General features: G+C 43.5%; 1 protein-coding gene across 1 annotated transcript in view; it reads left to right on the top strand.

Moving 5' to 3' along the window:
* grin2bb (glutamate receptor, ionotropic, N-methyl D-aspartate 2B-b) overlaps positions 1 to 17,509 on the top strand; it is a gene marked incomplete at its 3' end in the record, with an annotated part of 128,597 nt that overhangs the window by 494 nt on the left and 110,594 nt on the right. Inside the window, exon 1 of the mRNA XM_080722205.1 lies at positions 1 to 229. This exon is cut by the window's left edge and continues 494 nt beyond it. Within this exon, the coding sequence (XP_080578331.1) occupies positions 1 to 229 (229 nt within the window). The remainder of the gene's footprint in view (positions 230 to 17,509) is intronic.

The raw sequence follows: 17,509 nt of genomic DNA, 5'->3' as shown, positions 1-17,509 counted from the left end.
CATCCCCTACCCTCCCAAGGTGGAGGTGGTCACCATGAACGAGACGGACCCCAAGAGCATCATCAACAGGATCTGTGGACAGATGACGCGCCACTCGCTGCAGGGCGTGGTGTTTGGCGACGACACGGACCAGGAGGCCATCGCCCAGATCCTGGACTTCATCTCAGCCCAGACACACATCCCCATCCTGGGCATCCGGGGAGGCTCCTCCATGGTCATGGCGGCCAAGGTAAGGGCTTTTTGCTGTTGTTGGTGTTGTTTTTGGTGAAGGGACAAAATGCAGTGGTGGAAATTAAGTAACTAAGTTTGAGATACTGAGATACTTTAAGTATTATTGATGCCAATACTTGTAAATACTTTGAATTCACATACACACGCACGCACACGCACGCACGCACGCACGCACGCACGCACGCACGCACGCACGCACACACACACACACACACACACACACACACACACACACACACACACACACACACACACACACACACACACACACACACACACACACACACACACACACACACATCTTATACCCTCTTCTCCAACCTCATATTGACGTTGTGGACAGTGAGTTGACTCTAAGAGGAATCACAGTGTGAAACCATGGAACAGCCAGACAAGTCAAATAGGCTCTGTTGGATTTGTCAAATGAGGTTATAAGAGATCTGCATCTATAATCTAGGATACACATGGAGAATTGGTGAACAATTTATTCAAAGAGTGCACTAGGATAATGCATGTTAATAGGCTTACCAGTGAGTGAGTCAATTACTGAACACACAGGGAATCCATATCACATTGAAGTCGGGGCATAGATTATATTTTTGATTCAGCCTAGCTGTTGGAGAAATACAGAGATTGCATTGGATTCACAGCCGTTGTTGATTTGTAAATGCAACATTCAAGATATTTACTGTTCATTATACAAGTATGCCCAATTATTGGGTTTTGACTCCTCAACATTGCAGCAACATGAGAAAATAGTAATAAAATAACAAAACAAAGAGCAGTTAACTCTTCGTTTTCTAACATTGTTTTTCAACTTTGGTTGTTCCCTGCCACGCTTTCAGATTTTCACAAACATTTGAAAAATCATAGAATATCTGTGTTCCACGTTGCTCCGATTTGCTTGCGGGAGGGCTCTAAAGATGCGCACGGGTGTCCAGGAGTTGGAGAATATGTCCACTCACGGCGATCGTTGCGAGTAGACATATTCTCCAACTCCAGCAACGGGGAAATGGATACCTTTTGTTAAAAGATATCCATGTCCCTGTCCACATCCTCTCCACCACTCGTCCCATAAACTAACACTAAAAGGCTTTTCCTTTTTTCCCCAAAACAAAAGTGAAACCTGTTTTTTCTCTCGATTAGATCATCGTGTCAGGTGACCTTCTGGTTGCCCCGGAAATAATTGGTGACCCATAAGCTAGCGAACGGCGCCATCCAGAGTAAAAAATAAGCAACTTGTCATACTCAGTTTTGGCAGCCTGGACCATTGGGAATAACTCAGCATTAAATTAGTTAAAAACTAAAAATATAGAATAATTGCAACTCCCACGTGATCTGGAGTTAGATTCCGAGATAAATCCACTTTTGGCCTGTATGGAAAACCGGATTTCTTGATCACGTTATCTCCCGTTGCATTCTGGTAATTCACCTGATACACGCAGCTGTGGCTGCCCCAGACAGTAAATTACGGAGACATCAAAGAGTTTGGGGTGTGCACGCGTCGTCAGCACCCACTGTGTTAAGCTTCTCTAGTTTCCAAATATGCTACTGTCCAACAGTGATGAATAGGCTATGTTTGTGTCGTTGTTGTCATTCCGTTTGTAATTGAAAAAGAAAAACAACAAAGTTTGTACCTTTTTTGTGCATGGCCCCTGCTGGATGAAGGGAATCTCACATGGGCTGATGCCCTGGGCTGTCCCCAACTCCCCATGACCCTCTGCAGCCCTTCTGTTGGTGGTTGAGGGCAGTGTAGTTCCCATACTAGGCAGTGATGCATCCAGTCAGGATGCTCTCGGTGGTGCTTTTGTAGAAGCCCCTTAGGAACGTGGGGCCCATGCACGAAACTGAAGAGTTTTATTTGACTGTCTCGTTGCATTATAAGATTTGAAAATATGTTCCAAAATATGATGCTGAATATAGTAGTCTGGAACCAGTGCTATAGGCTTTTTTTTTCAGTTGGATATTTTTGCCTGTCTCTCAACTTGAATTAGGGAAGAACCACGTGAATGTCCCAAATGAAGGGGAACTGAATTAATGCCCCCTCAGCAAAGCCATCTCTCCGAAAGGCCTACGGCTGTTTGCAAAGGTCGGAAATGGTTCACAAACACTCATAAAACCTGAATGCCTTTTTCGTCTTCCTTAATGGTGGTTAATGTAATTCACTCACCGGGGTTCACTTTAGAAGAGACAAGGGCAAGACGTCGCAGCCACAGATCACATTTTTTAATGCAATAGGTGGAATCTATAGACAGGCCACGACACAGTATGAAAGCGATAGAGAGCAATGACAGGAAAGGAGAGTGGGGAAGAAGAAGAAGGGAGTGATATTGTAGAGGTAGAAAGAACAAAGGACTAAAGGCGTGTGTGGGGGATGGGGGGGGGGGGGGGGGACTAGTGATGGCTATGAAATAACACAGCGTGTGTGGGTGTCAAGGATCTCAACATATAATTACCACATTTGAAACCTGACAGAAAGACAGCCAGGGCGCCAACTGAGAGGGACACGTTGAGGCAGAGGTGTAACAGATGTTTTAAAACTCTGTCGAAGAGAGGCGTCGGAAAGAAGGAGACACCAGTGAGGATGTCTTGTACAGTGCGCAGTGTATGATGTTGATGCTTCATTGAAGGGATTTCTTTAGAAGTGATTTTCCACTTGCCAGGCTCTGCTTGTGTCTTTATCTCTTCCTTCTGATGCTTACGCTTACTCACTGTATCTCACACGCACGCGCACGCACGCACACGCACACGCACACACACACACACACACACACACACACACACACACACACACACACACACATGTGTGCACACTCGTGCACAGGCATGGGTGATCAAACGCGCGCAGAGCTCGGTGTGGCGGATTCGGTTGCCGTGGAAACCACTTGCTTATACATTTACTTGTCTTCTATATATAAAGTCAGCTAGAGAGGAGGCATGTTAATTTCCGGAGCTTAAAACCGGGGTAAAATTCACAATGACATCATCATGGAAGGGGGGAGGGGTGGAGTGTCCTTGGCGAGTAAAACGGTGAGGTAGCAGTGGTTCTCAACCTGGGGGTCCCCAAATTATTTTTGAGGGTCCCCAGATGATTAACTTTATGTGTAACAATGTTTTCTCACTCAACAGTAAACAAACAACATAAAGTTTAAGTGTATAGAGCATATATGCACATTTCTAAAGTGTCAATTTAAGGACATTTTAATACCTGACAAATTAAACATTGGCCAAATTGTCAAATATTAGAGGCAGAAATTGTGAAAATAGCCGATCTACATGCTCATAACGCCTCGTGTTGGGAGGCGTTATCAGCTTGTAGATCTGCTATTTTCACAATAGAACCGTGTTATACAAAATGTAATGCCTCAACTCTTACTGTACTCATCAGGGTGGGGGTCCCCAGTTAAAATATGATTATTTTTGGGGTCACGGCCTGAAAAGGTTGAGAACCACTGAGGTAGAGAGAATGGAAACAAACTGGGTGGAAAGGTGGATATGGGGTGAGGTGTGGAGGTATCACATGGTGTTAAGCGTTGCAGAGGTTGTTCTGATGATTTGCACACTGCAGTGTACAATGTACCGTATATACATACAGTTAAGAGAAAAGGGACAGAATGCTGGTGAATTCTCCGATGCAAAGACAGAGCTGTGTGGGAGAGATGTAACATGAAGCCTATATAGAGTCATGAGGGGGAGTTGTATGATCTGTGTGTGCGTGTGCGTGTGCGTGTGCGTGTGCGTGTGTGTGTGTGTGTGTGTGTGTGTGTGTGTGTGTGTGTGTGTGTGTGTGTGTGTGTGTACATGTGTGCGTAGTGTACTGTACGTGCGTGCATGCATCTGCAAATGAGCGATTGAGTGAATCTTCCAGCATCAATAACTCAATTACCTTCAGGTTGCTGGGTCTATTCTCTATCAATCCACAATTATGTCTAATCCATTCCTTTCCAAATATTATATAATTGTATGCTTTGTCTTCAGTCATCTGTAGGGCAAGCATTTCGATTGCTTGATATCTGGTCACTGAACAATTTCGATTTTCATTTAAAAAACATGCTGGATGTACATTTCCCATTTTTTCCCTTTTTCCCACCTTTTTTTTACAGTGGCTAATCTTTAAGATATATTACAGTATATTATTCCACATGTTTACTGGCGTCAGTGCGCAGTGGCACGGTGTAATAAAACATTGTTGATTGTATGCCTAGGATTCCTCCCAGTAATCGTGGCTTCATTTTCCTTCCGTCACCCCATTATGAGCCAGAAACAGATGCAGGTAGGTGCATTATGCACCAAACAATTCACACACTCCAATTTAGCCATTTATTCACACCGTGCCATGTGTTGGTATTGGCATAATAGGACAGCAGTGTTGGCCCCGGCCCACACTCAACTCCGGCTCCAAAGACTAATGAGGTCTCTCAGATCTATTGTTGGGTGTTAAGCTGTGCGTGCGTGCGTGCGTGCGTGCGCGCGTGCGTAGGTGCGTGCGTGCGTGCGTGCGTGCGTGTGCATTACTATATTTGTGAGGAGGACCAAATGGCCCAACAAGTACAGTAGAATTGGTTGTTTTTATGGTTAGCTAGGCTTACATTTAGGAACAGATTGAGTTGAGATTAGGAATTTAGAGGTTGGATTTAGGGTTTGTTTTGGGGTCAGAGTTTTCCTTGTTTATAGGTAGTTTATCCATGCCAAACTTTGCACACACACTCCTTGGCTGGCAAACCACAACCTCCGCCCCTGATTTCTCACATGCCCCTCTTCTAGCGCCACCATGAGGTTGCTTTTTGCAGACTCTTATCTCCAGCACCATTGCCCCTATCCATGCCAAACTTTGCGCACACACTCCTTGGCTGTCAAACCACAACCTCCACCCCTGATTTCTCACATGGCCCTCTTCTAGCGCCACCATGAGGTTGCATGCGACTTGGCGGTCGCTTATCTCCCGATTAGGGAGTCTTACTCGTTTATAGGTAGTTGTGCAATAATGTCACGCAACGGAAAATAGCCGAAATACAAGTTCACAACCTGTGCTATTTTTAATGCCGTCCTAAAATGTTGATGTCCTCCTTAGTATAGTAAAACTGAATGCGCGTGCATGTGTGTGTGAACACACGTACTGTAAGTGTAAGCATACTGGTGTTCAAAGATAATGGGCCCTGTCCGTGTGGTTTGGGAGATTACGGTAGTTGTTTTCCGCACAAACAAGGTACCAGGAGGCTTCCATCTCTAAACCATTCCTCATAAAATGTATGAGGAATGGTCTGGTTTTCTTCAAGTTGATACAGTTTGTTTGTTTTTTGGTTCCACTTCAAAAAACCTATAACTCTTCTTTTTTTTTTCTTCCAGCGAATCGAGTGGTTTGCAGTTCTTGCTCTCTCAGTGAACCTCTCTAGGGGTAGAAATGCAGTCTGCAAAGTGGCCAATTCTGAAACCCTGGATTAATATTAATAAGTGTGTTTTGTTTGCTTTGTAGAACTCTCCTCTCTGTGCTTTTATTCCTCTGTGTCATTAATGCAATCTGGCTTCCCCTGATGAAAGAAAGGCAAGAGCAAAGAAATGTGTTAGAACTCTTCATTCTTTAGTCACTAAACCCCTTATTGTATGTTCCTGATATGGAAATATTGAACCCTACAATTGTTGACTTATTACATATTAACCACATCAACATCCCTGTTCAGGGCATGATAGGGGAGCATTTGTCGAAATTAGGCAAATTTAGTTTAGAGGGGGAAAATAATGGGGCCAAGTATACACCCCAAGGGGACTGCAGAGAGCAGTGCAGTGGTTTTCAAGTCAAGGACCCCCAAATTATGAATATGGCCACTCTGTACCTGTACAGGCCGTCGATACAGATTCTCGACATTCACCAAAAGGTGCTCAGCTAGCTTTGTGAGATTGCTGAACGCCCAGATTGCCCTCCCCCTCTCCTAAGGATGGTGAACTATTTAACAACGGACCATCTGATGGACACTAGTGAACACATAGGTTGCATATCATCATTACTTGCACCAGCAGAGCACGCAAGTACTGCGTTCTGTGGCAACTGTTTCCGTCTGTCTGTTTCCAGCTGTCTGTTTCCGGCCGAGAGTACAAAGGCAGGGCCTTTAGCCAATAAGGGAGCATGTATGTACCTCATGTATGGCCTACCTGTGCGCCAGCAGGGCGCACCTTCTCATTTATTTCAGGTCGCACTTGTTTATGATGATGTCACCAAGAATGCTGGTCCCTCATTGGCTACGGGCGTAAACACAGAGAGACACGCCGGATACAAAAGTACTTGGGCGTTCTGCTGGCACAAGTAATAACCCTCAGTCTAGATGTGAGGTCACCAAGACGTCACCACCAACCATCAAGTGTCATCACATACCCACATACCCACATACCCAGCACCGATCGAAGTACTTGTACGCGCTGCTGGCACACAGGCCATACACCTACACGGCCACTTTGACCCAAAAATTGCACAGACCTGATTGGTTGTTTAAGTTGGACAAAATGTGGCCATATTTTCCCAAATATGGAGATGACTGACGTCTGACATCATAGATGTTTGATGTCATAGACCACATGAGACTGACACAATATGTCCATATATGGGCACTCCCAGATTAGGCTTAATATTGATTACATCAGGGATCTCCGACAAGTACGGACGGAATTCATTTGCAAGTGTTACTTAAGTTGTGGTTGGTTGTTTGAGTTGGCCAAAATGTGGCCAAAATGTGCCCAAAATGCGCCCAAAATGTGCCCAAAATGCGGCCAAAATGTGGCCATATTTTCCCAAATATGGATGAGCTGGGATGAGGTATCAAGCACTGTGACGCACATGGGGTTGATATTGATGACATCAGGGATCTCCATATACAGTATGGGCATAAAAGGGACAAGGACAGAATTTATTTGCAACATCATTGTGATGTCAGAACAGGTCAGCTATATCCTTCTGCTGAGCTGGGATGAGATGTCAGAACAGGTCAGCTATATTGTGATGTCATGGTGATGTCAGAAGAGTGACAGACTCAGAAGAGTGACAGACAGGATCTGGAGGCTTTCATACTAAGTAGCGTAATTAGGATTGTTTTTGAGCTGTGCTAATCGCTCCAATACGTGACTTTGTGTGTATGTCCAAGTGTTTTTCCAAGTGTTTTTCCATTGTATGAAATACTGATGTTGTACGTTTTCCATGTGTTTTTCCATAATCATAATCATAATCATCATCATCATCATCGTCAGCAGAACCACTCACTTTACACTGGTGTGATTTTTGAGCGGTGCTAACCGCTCCTACATCTGGCTCAAAACCTTTTAGAAATTAGCATTATACTGTATGGTGCTTTTCTTGCTTTAATGAATGTTTTTCTCAGACTTTCATAGTTTCATTGCTGTTGGGCAGAAACCTTGTACTCCATTAAACTTGTGACTTCTTTGTAAATTAAGGCCTATTATTACTATTATTAATTATACTATTATTTTTGTAACGTAATATTGGAAACAAAGTCTTATGCACATCTGCTCGTCTCAGATACGGGTGCATAGGCAGGCATCAAAGTATAACTATTGGTGCAATTCTGGGAAATTGCAAGTGTGGTTGTGTGGTGGGTCGTAGACCGCCATACAGTGTGATGAGTCGGAGCCCCAGCCTGAAGCCTCAAAAGTCTAGTATCTGCTCTCATTCCATATGGATGTCCCTTTGGGGTGATGGTTAAGATATTGGACTTTCACGCGGGAGACCCAGGTTTGAAACTGGGTGGGGAGGTTCGGATCACCTCCGTTACATCGGTGCAGTGACCCGGAACCGGCCTCCCCGTAGGAGGAGGTCAAAGGGGGGGTGAGTGTGGTGGGTCGTAGACCGCCATACAGTGTGATGAGTCGCAGCCCCAGCCTGAAGCCTCAAAAGTCTAGTATCTGCTCTCATTCCATAGGGATGTCCCTTTGGAGTGATGGTTAAGATATTGGACTTTTACGCGGGAGCCCCGGGTTCGAAAGCGGGTGGGGAGGTTCTGATCACCTCCGTTACAGTTGCACTGACGCGAGTCGCAAGGAATTCACTGGGAACTGAATTCCGTCTTCTCATTTATATTATATAATGTGATGCCATGTGAAGCATGACAACAGTGACAACAGTGTGTGAAGCATGACCAAAAGCCTCACTTTTCTTTTGTGCAAAGGTTAACCAAAAGCAGATTCACTTTGCTGGCAACAGGTGTGTTGCCTATAGCAACCACAAAATGACCTGTTTGTACTTATTATTTACGTGACGTTTCGGTCACATAGACCTTCTTCATGCATTATGAAATGTATTATTGAAAGTGAATGTGTATTATTGAAAGTGAACGTGAAAGTGGTTACATGTGGGTTTTATAAATATTGAACCAATGACTTATGAGTATTTACAAGATCTTGTGTGACTAAATAATAACTACCTTACAATGAATCCATTGGAACACCGTTTTTTTTTCTTCCATTTCATGGAAAAGTAACAGTTTTTGGACAAACAAGGTTATATGTACTTAGTGCTGATGGAAAAGGTAGGCTACTACCATTTTTGCTTAAGCAAAAGTATCAATACTGCAATATAGAAATACTCTGTTACAAGTAAAAGTCTGGAATTCAAAATGTACTTGAGTATAAGTATGAAAGTATTAACATCAAAATATACTTAAAGCACCAAAAGTAAAATAACAAAATGTTTGAAAATACCAGATCTACAAGCTCACAATGCGTCGGTGAGCGCATTGTGAGCTTGTAGGTATAAAATAGGGCTAAAGTGGATAATGTATAATACAAACATTTACAGTATATTTGCAAAGTAACTAGTAACTAAAGTTTTCAAATAAATGTAGTGGAGTAAAAGTACAATATTTGGATCCGTGATGTAGTGGAATAGAAGTACCGGTAAAAGTATTGAAATTGGAAATATCAAATAATTAATTAAAATCAAATAACTGAAAATTGTACTTGAGTAAATCTATTTAGTTACTTTACACCACTGGCTAGCGGTGGTGATGGATGTTTCAAAGAGGCTGAGCAGTTTGGAAAATAGGTTTACTACGGTTTATTAGTCATGGAGCAGACACTGCTATCTGTGTGATGTCCGCACAGTCTCATCATCCCTACTCATACTGCATTGCATTGTGTTTGAAAATCTGTGGCTTTATTATCCATGTTCACTCAATTCATTTGCATTGCCGGTTCTGTTTCTAAGTTTAACATATTCAGTTTTATTCCGGAATATTTACTTATTATTTCTTTTTTTGGATGCAGCAGACAAGTGTTAGCTCTTTTTCAAGATAAGTGGCAGGAGAAGCTATTGAATGTGTAAGTGTAATTTTCAATAATGGTACAAATAACTGACATGAAAATATCTAAATAGTATTTACCCTAACATAAAGAGATTACTGTAGTTTTGAAATAATCTCCCCAAAATGTTTAGCCTGTTTACAGTACATAGTGTCAAATTGCAGAAAATGGCATCATCATTTTCTTTTCTTTATTCCCTGGGAAAGACCCCAGTGCCCCCGGCCGGCTCTAATTGTATCCCCATCCGCTCTCCACAATTTGGGCAGCTTCTTTTACTGTGTTTGCTTGTCCCTTGCCGTTTCTCTATTCCTGGCCTCAGATCTTCTAAAATGTCCAACTAAATGTGACTGGGGGATGGATTATGAATTATGCAGCCACATTAACATACTGTATCCGTATTCCTTTCATCTTTGACCACTCAGTCTTCATTCATGAGCATGGACAAAGCTAGAGCCAAGCAAGAAATCCCAGACTAATGTGTGATGTCATGAAAAGACAAAGCTGTTCCTCAGTCATTGCATTTACATGCACACAGTCGCACGCATGCACGTGCGCCGTCCAAACATGTGTTTGGAAAGGGAAGTGATTTAATTACAAATTGACGTCATACAGAACTCCTGCACCCCCAGATTAACTGACTCTCCGAACCATGCCGTTCGGAAAGCCTATACAGATGTTTGATTCCAACCTCTAAAGGATTGCCTTTAGGGGACTATTCTTGAACGAGTTTTCTAAATTCGCAAATTGTTTAGGGTTTAACATTGTGCAAGGGGTGTTCCCGTGCAAAGGTTGATATTTTGGACACATGCCTTATCCCTAAAACACCTGCGTTACCCGTTACAACGCACCCATGGCCACACCTCCAGCAGCTATAGCGGCCCCAAGATACCATTTAGGGACAGTGCCAGCTGCCTTGCCCGTAATTCAAGGAAGAGAATAAGGCTAACACATAAGGCACTGGCAAGAATAGTATTCCATAGTATAGGGCCCTGTGTCTGCACTAATGATCAAACGAAACAGATAAGACAGGTCTCTCCTTTGTGTTGCACAAATAAACTAACCATCTCAAATGTTATTCACTCACATTAGCGGGGTTTGTAGCCCAAGGCATCGTGCCTTACAGCTTACGTGATATTTCGACTGAAAAACATTAGTTTTCTTGACAGTTTCTTTGTGGGCATTAGGCTACAACACGTAAACATGATATGTTAAGCAAGAAATGGATTTAGCTGAATCAAGTTAATGTGTCAGGCACCCAGAACTGGTGGAAAGCAAACTGACACTGTGGGAGCACTGCCAGGAAAGGAAAGAGGCGCACCACCTACGTAGACACACTGCAGCGCGAAGGAGGCAATTCAGGAGTTGGTGTTGGATAGAATGGTTCTCAACCTGTGGGCTGGGGCCTACTGGTGGGCTGTAAGGGTATTATTGCAAGTGGGCCTCCAAATATTTGGCAAAACACATTTTAATGATAATATAATATTAATGTTAAAAGGTACTACCAATAAATAAGAACTTTTGTATACTACGTCAGTTCCATTGATCCAAGGTGGAACATAATCGATTGATTTATCATTAAAACTAAAATTCTGAAAAAAGTGCACATATCTGACCGCTTAACATGGCAGCCATTTGACTCCCAGTGATTGCGTCAGTTACAGTAACTAGCCCTTACCCGTTCAAAGATATGAGCTCCGAAATGATGTGCAGTGTGTGGGTTATGGGATGTGCACTGTGCACACAGTATATGAGGGATGGAAAGTAACTTTAACTGGTGCTTGCATGCTAATATGTAGGAGCATCAATGTAAGAAATACCCGTTCCATTTAACGGCTACAGAGATACTGTGTAGTACCGATCTGCATGATTTTTGGACAACATCTGTAACAGGGCCAGAACGCCCCCCCCCCCCCCCGCCCGCCTGCACACACACACACACACTCCCCCCCCCCCCCGTGTGTGTGTGTGTGTGTGTGTGTGTGGGGGGGTTTGTGTGTGATTGTGCTAATGGCCTGAACAACAGCGCCCCTCCCTTAACATGTGTGGTCACAAAAGGTACTGTAGGCTAAATAGATATAGATACACCATAAAAATGCAAATATACAGCATACGATTTGTGAAAGTGACAAACGGGCTTCACAGTTATGTCAGGTGTGTTCATATGCTGATGGTGATGCGATTTCAGATCAATTGCTCCAGCCACTGAGGAGAAACACTGTTACAGACGGACGGACAGACATTCGCAAAATTATATGTTAGATATGCAGCGAAGTGATACAAGGTGCTATTATACATGAGGGAATGAAATGGCAGGATTATCTGTAATATTAAAACAAGTCCAGTAATAATAATACATTTTATTCATACGAATCTCAAAGTGCTACAACTTAAGGCAAAACACTAAAACAGCATATAAAAAACAGCATATAGGCAACCAACCAGTCCTTTACATAGGACCCAACTTAGCTTGACTAATGGGTCAGATAAAAACTAAGCTAAAACAGGGCAAAGACAAAAAAAGAAAAAAAAAAGGATCATTAAGAAAAACAAGTCCATTAGTGAAAGGAAGCCTGAACTCCAAGAATACTCTAGACGAGCAAGCACAAAGTTTAAAAAAGCCTTTGTACTTTTAAAATAAAACAAAACAGTAAAGGGACACCAACGGTTTCGACACCCTATTGTGTCCTCCTCGGGGAGTGGCTGTAGAGAAGATAAGTGTAGTAGTGTAGAGCCTTTACCTGTAGACCTACAGCGAGGGGCACCGGGTTGCTTCAGTAAGACGCGTGCGTGATGAAATTCAATGTCCAAAAGGTTGTCTTAGTTTGGATATGTCAATCCTTTTATTTTGCATATATTTAAGACATACAGTGATCCAAAAGCATTGAAGGCCAACCAAACCAGCGTGGCGACACACAACACGGTCTAAAACTGTTTGGCGTTTTCCCCTTTGCACACCTGAGTTGCCACGGCCATTGTCAAGGTTAAATGTAACCACCCCCTGTGGCAGTACCCACCCCCCTGTGGCGGTTGCCATGGTAACAGACAGTACCACACCTCTGTGATGAATGAAAATAATAAACAAACTAGAAGCAGTGCTCTTCCGAGCACAGGTCTCCACCAGGCCACACAAATCGGCCTGTTATAGCGCCACCATGAGGCCGATTTGAAAAATGTGGGGCAGAGGTTCTAGATTGGCATCCAGGGAGTGTGTGTGCTCAGTTTGGCAGCGATCGGGCCAACGGTGACTGAGATTAGCTGTTCACAAACTGCGAGGACGCACGCACGGACGCACGGACGGACGGACGGAGGGGAAAACATACTCTCCTTCAGCCTTCGGCTGGTGGAGACAATAAACAATTGTATTTTGGCTCCAACAAGTAGTATTGAAAGATTCAAAAATCAATCAAAATATCCCTGGATTCTGTGGATGATGACACATCTCCCCATGCAGGTCCTGCCTGTAATATTTCTATTCTTTCTGTCATTCTTAGTGTCTAGTGGAAAGAAATAAAATGTCCACAGTCTTGTATCAACTAGACTAGAGCGTTCTCTTTGTTTCTACTCACACTCTGGGCTGCATACATGAATTCTGGCGTGCATATCACATTACGTCATCGATATGGGTCTACCTTGGCTAGACCATTCTATGGGTGAAACCATTATCCTCAGGATACTGCACCGACCAACGACCATGTGTGCCTTAGAAAATGTTCCGCTCCTTCAAAGTCCTTCAGAGTCTTATCTATCTTAATTCAACTCATCTCACTCATCTCATCAAAAGCAATCTGCTTGAGGGGTGTTAGAAAAACGAGGCTTCAAGTGCGCAGTTGTAGTGGACACATCATGGTGTGTGTCACAGTAGGAGGTGTGAGTGTTGGATTAGCATGAAACCAAGCTTATTAGAGGGGAGAGGCGAGTGAGTGAATGACTGAGTGCCAATGAAGTTGCCACTCACACAAAGAATACACACACACGCACGCACACACGCACACACAGACGCACACACACACAGACACACGCATGCACGCACGGACGCACACGCACAGAGAGAGAGAGAGAGAGAGAGAGAGAGAGAGAGAGAGAGAGAGAGAGAGAGAGAGAGAGAGAGAGAGGGTGTTTTGTCCACATGAAGTGGAGTTGCTTTGGGATTGTTGATACTAGAGAAAAACTTGATTCCAACAGTATGTTTCTTTCCCCCATATATCTCTCCTCTCATCTCAGTTCAAACTAGAAGCAGTGCTCTTCCGAGCACAGGTCTCCACCAGGCTGTGTGTCCTGGTGGTGCTACTGTATAATAGGCCAATGTAAAAAGGGTGGCATATGTTCTTCACCATAGATCTTTCATGGAAATCGGACGCTGCATGCATGATTTGAAGCATTGTGTTCCAAAAATGTGTTTTGCTAAAGGCTACCTGCTGGTGGCGCTATAACAGGCCAATGTGAAAAAAGGTAGCTTTTGTTCCTTGACCTAGTGGGAATATGTGTGGCAAATTTCACGGTAATCGCAAGCTGCGTTGATGATTTGAAGCATTTTGTTCAAAAACGGAGCAATCCTGCAAACTTTGGAAGCTAATATTAGCCAATCAGGATGGAATATGAAATATCAGACGGATCGGACTTGATCACATGACTATAGAGATACTGTGTACCGATTTGCGTGATTTTTGGATAAAATCTCAAGGAGTAATATCCAAAAATGTGTTTTACATAAGTCGGTCCAAAGGTGGCGCTATAAAAGGCTGGTGTGAAAAATGCTGGGCAAAGGTTTATCCTTAGCCTCTAGGGAGTGCGCTTACAAAGTTTGAAACTAATCGGTGGAGTTATAGGTAAAACCACAAATCGGCCTGTTATAGCGCCACCATGAGGCTGATTTAAAAAAAATTAAGTGGCTTTTCTTCCTCGGCCTAGTGGGAACGTGTGTGCGCGATTTCATGATAATTGCACTTTGCGTTTGGGATTTGAGGCATTTTGTTCAAAACGGCTCAATCCTACAAACTTTGGAAGCCAATCTTAGCCAATCCGGATGGAATATGCAAAATTGGACAGATCTGTGTCGATCACATGACTGTCGAGATGCTGCCTACCGATTTGTAGGATTTTTTGACAAAATCTGTAAGAGTAGTGCACAGAAATGTGTTTTGTGAACATCGGCCACTAGGTGGCGCTAGAAAAGGCCCATTTGAAAAATTTAGGGCAGAGGTTCTAGATTGGCATCCAGGGAATGTGTGTGCTCACTTTGGCAGCGACCGGGCCAACGGCGACTGAGATTAGCTGCACACAAACTGTGAGGACACACGGACGGACACACGGACGGACGGACGGACGCACGGACGGACGCACGGACGGACGGACGGACGGACGGACGAAGGGGAAAACATATTCTCCCCCAAGCCTTCGGCTGGTGGAGACAACAAGCCTTCGGCTGGTGGAGACAACAAACTGGAGGCTCTGTGGTGAATATTAATGATGGCCTCTTCTGCCCCACACAATCAGAGTAAACTCAACCTTGTTGCCTTTTTTGGGATTAAATACCCACGATTTAGTACTCTCCCTCTATATTTAATACCCTTTCCTCAGTCTTATGTAAAACCATGAAAACCATCTAGTATCGCTTATCTCTGCTGTCTCTTTTATCTTCTCTCTATCTTTTCTGTATTCCCTGAGCATGAGGAAATGCTGCATTGACCAAATTAACACAGTAGCAGCCATTTTTCTCTTGATATGGTCCCTGAGTAAAATTAACTAGCTAAACTAACTGAGCTGACGTCGTCAAACGTTCTAAACCTATTTATTTTTTACGGATTCTTAAAGCCCAGTTAAGTGTAATGTGAGTTATACTGTGTAGGAGTATTCAGACCCGATGACCTTGAAGTATTAAATGGATTGTGCCACTACGCTGTAATTAGGAGTTTGTGCTTGCTTAATTCTCCTCATATGTTGAGTTGTCCAAAATTGCTCAGGCATGCACTCTTGCTACGCTAAGTCTACATGCAGCCTACTGTAACTTCCCCCAGGTTTACTTGCATGCTTGCTTCACACTTTAAGAAATCCCAGTGGGACTTAATCAGGAGCTGAATTGGAAAACCCTTTGGGTTTGATGTGTATTTGTTTATTTCTTATCCAGCACCTTTTTAAGAGAACACTAATTGTGGGCAGTCAGCATACATCAAATGGTAAATGGTGCGTGTACTGTACAGTATATAGCACCTCTCTCCAAAGTGCTTTAGCATGTGCATTACATTCACCCATTCACTCATAACACACAGTCACATTGACAAGGCACTAACTGCTCATCGGGAGCAGTTAGGTTGGCAGCGCTACTCAACCCGCGGCCCGCGGGCCGCATGCGGCCCTTTCCGCATGTCTGTGCGGCCCGTCATGATCTAATAAAAATATAGTTTTTCTATCAAGTGAACGCAGCATTTCTCAGTGTGTATCGGTACAAATTGACGGCTGAAATCATGATGTATCATTCGCTGAGTGTCTGGATCGGTAAACTCCACGGCTGTATCGTTTTTTTCATGTAGTATTTCATTCTATCCTATGTTTCCGAGGCACATTGAATGCACCATCTCAGCCCCCTCCCCAAAAGCCAATCTTTAACGCGAGTCGCCACGGTGACAGCACTGCACTCGGACATTCATTCTGCAGGCAGGCAGGCAGACAGTGCAGAAGTGCACACAGACGAACTAGCTATGCAGCAGCAGCCGCACAGGTTAAAAATGCAAGATTAGCAGTACAGTAATTAGCGTTATAATAACATCCATGATTGTCCGCTGCGCTGATTGTTGTCACAGAGTAGCACAGCTGAGTGTAATCAACGGCCGTTTCTTGGCGAATCTCCGACGGTATTGATTGAGATCATTTTGTTAAAGAAAGCTTCTGCGCTATATCTGCACACACAAAACAACAATGTTGCTGGGTGTTGTAGGACTACTACTTGCGTTTAAAACAAAGTAGTTTTCACTGTTTTACAACTTTCCTGTCTCTCTCTTTCTCTGCTGCTGTTCTGTTCTGGGAAAGAAGCCTAATTTATACTTGGCAGTACAAGGGTGTCGCACCTAAAATAGGAGACCTACAAGCTCACAACGCGTCGTGGATGCGACGCACTGTGAGCTTGTAGGTCTATGTTTTTAAAACATTTTTGGCTAAAATGGCATAATCTTGGATATTATTATAATATAACAAACCAGGGAGTTGTTTTTCAGGTGAAGGACCCCTTAGTTGAGAGAGATATAAAGCAGGGACCCTCACTGTAGGCTAGGTATTATAGCCTACTGTAGGCTATTATATAAAACTGTATCACACAAATATTTGGCAGCCCCCCCTGTAATAACCTGAGGATTGGGGTCCCTAACCCCCAGTTGAAGACATGTAATGATATAGGCCTACTATATGATTAGTAATCAAACAATTCTACAATAGCAGCAGTTGGGTTGTTAGACCCAAAATGTGGCTGTTTTCTGTGTGTTTCCTTAATTATTAGACAATTATTAGACAAAATCATTGTAAACGTTCAAAATGGGACCGTCATTTTTAGCTTGCGGCCCTTTGACTTTTGGCATTTTGCTGAGTGGCCCCTGAGCCATCTTAAGTTGAGTAGCCCTGGGTTAGGGTGTTAGTGTGCTAAAAGGCACTTCTAACCAGGAACCTTCTGATTCCAAGACAGCCGCTGTACGTCCTGAGTCACAGCTGCCCCATGATGTGCTTTATACTGTACAGGTAAAATGTCGCTCCTACTATGCTGTTAGTCCCTGTTGTGAGTGTTATCCCACAGTCACACTCAGTAAAAACTTCTAGGGAGCTAAAGTTGTGGCTGTGTGTGTGTGTGTGGGGGGGGGGGGGGGGCTTAATTTTGATATATGGCTATTATATCAATTTCTGATCATTCTTATATTTTACTCCAGTAAAATATACGAATAAAAAAAAGGATTCACACAGCTTGCGACAGTGAGGCCAAACTTAAAGTCCACTGTTT

Source organism: Nannobrachium achirus (assembly GCF_963921795.1).
Source record: "Nannobrachium achirus genome assembly, chromosome: 3".
NCBI lineage: Eukaryota > Metazoa > Chordata > Actinopteri > Myctophiformes > Myctophidae > Nannobrachium > Nannobrachium achirus.
Note: the sequence above shows the minus strand (reverse complement) of the source record. Positions and strands in the feature narration are given on the sequence as shown.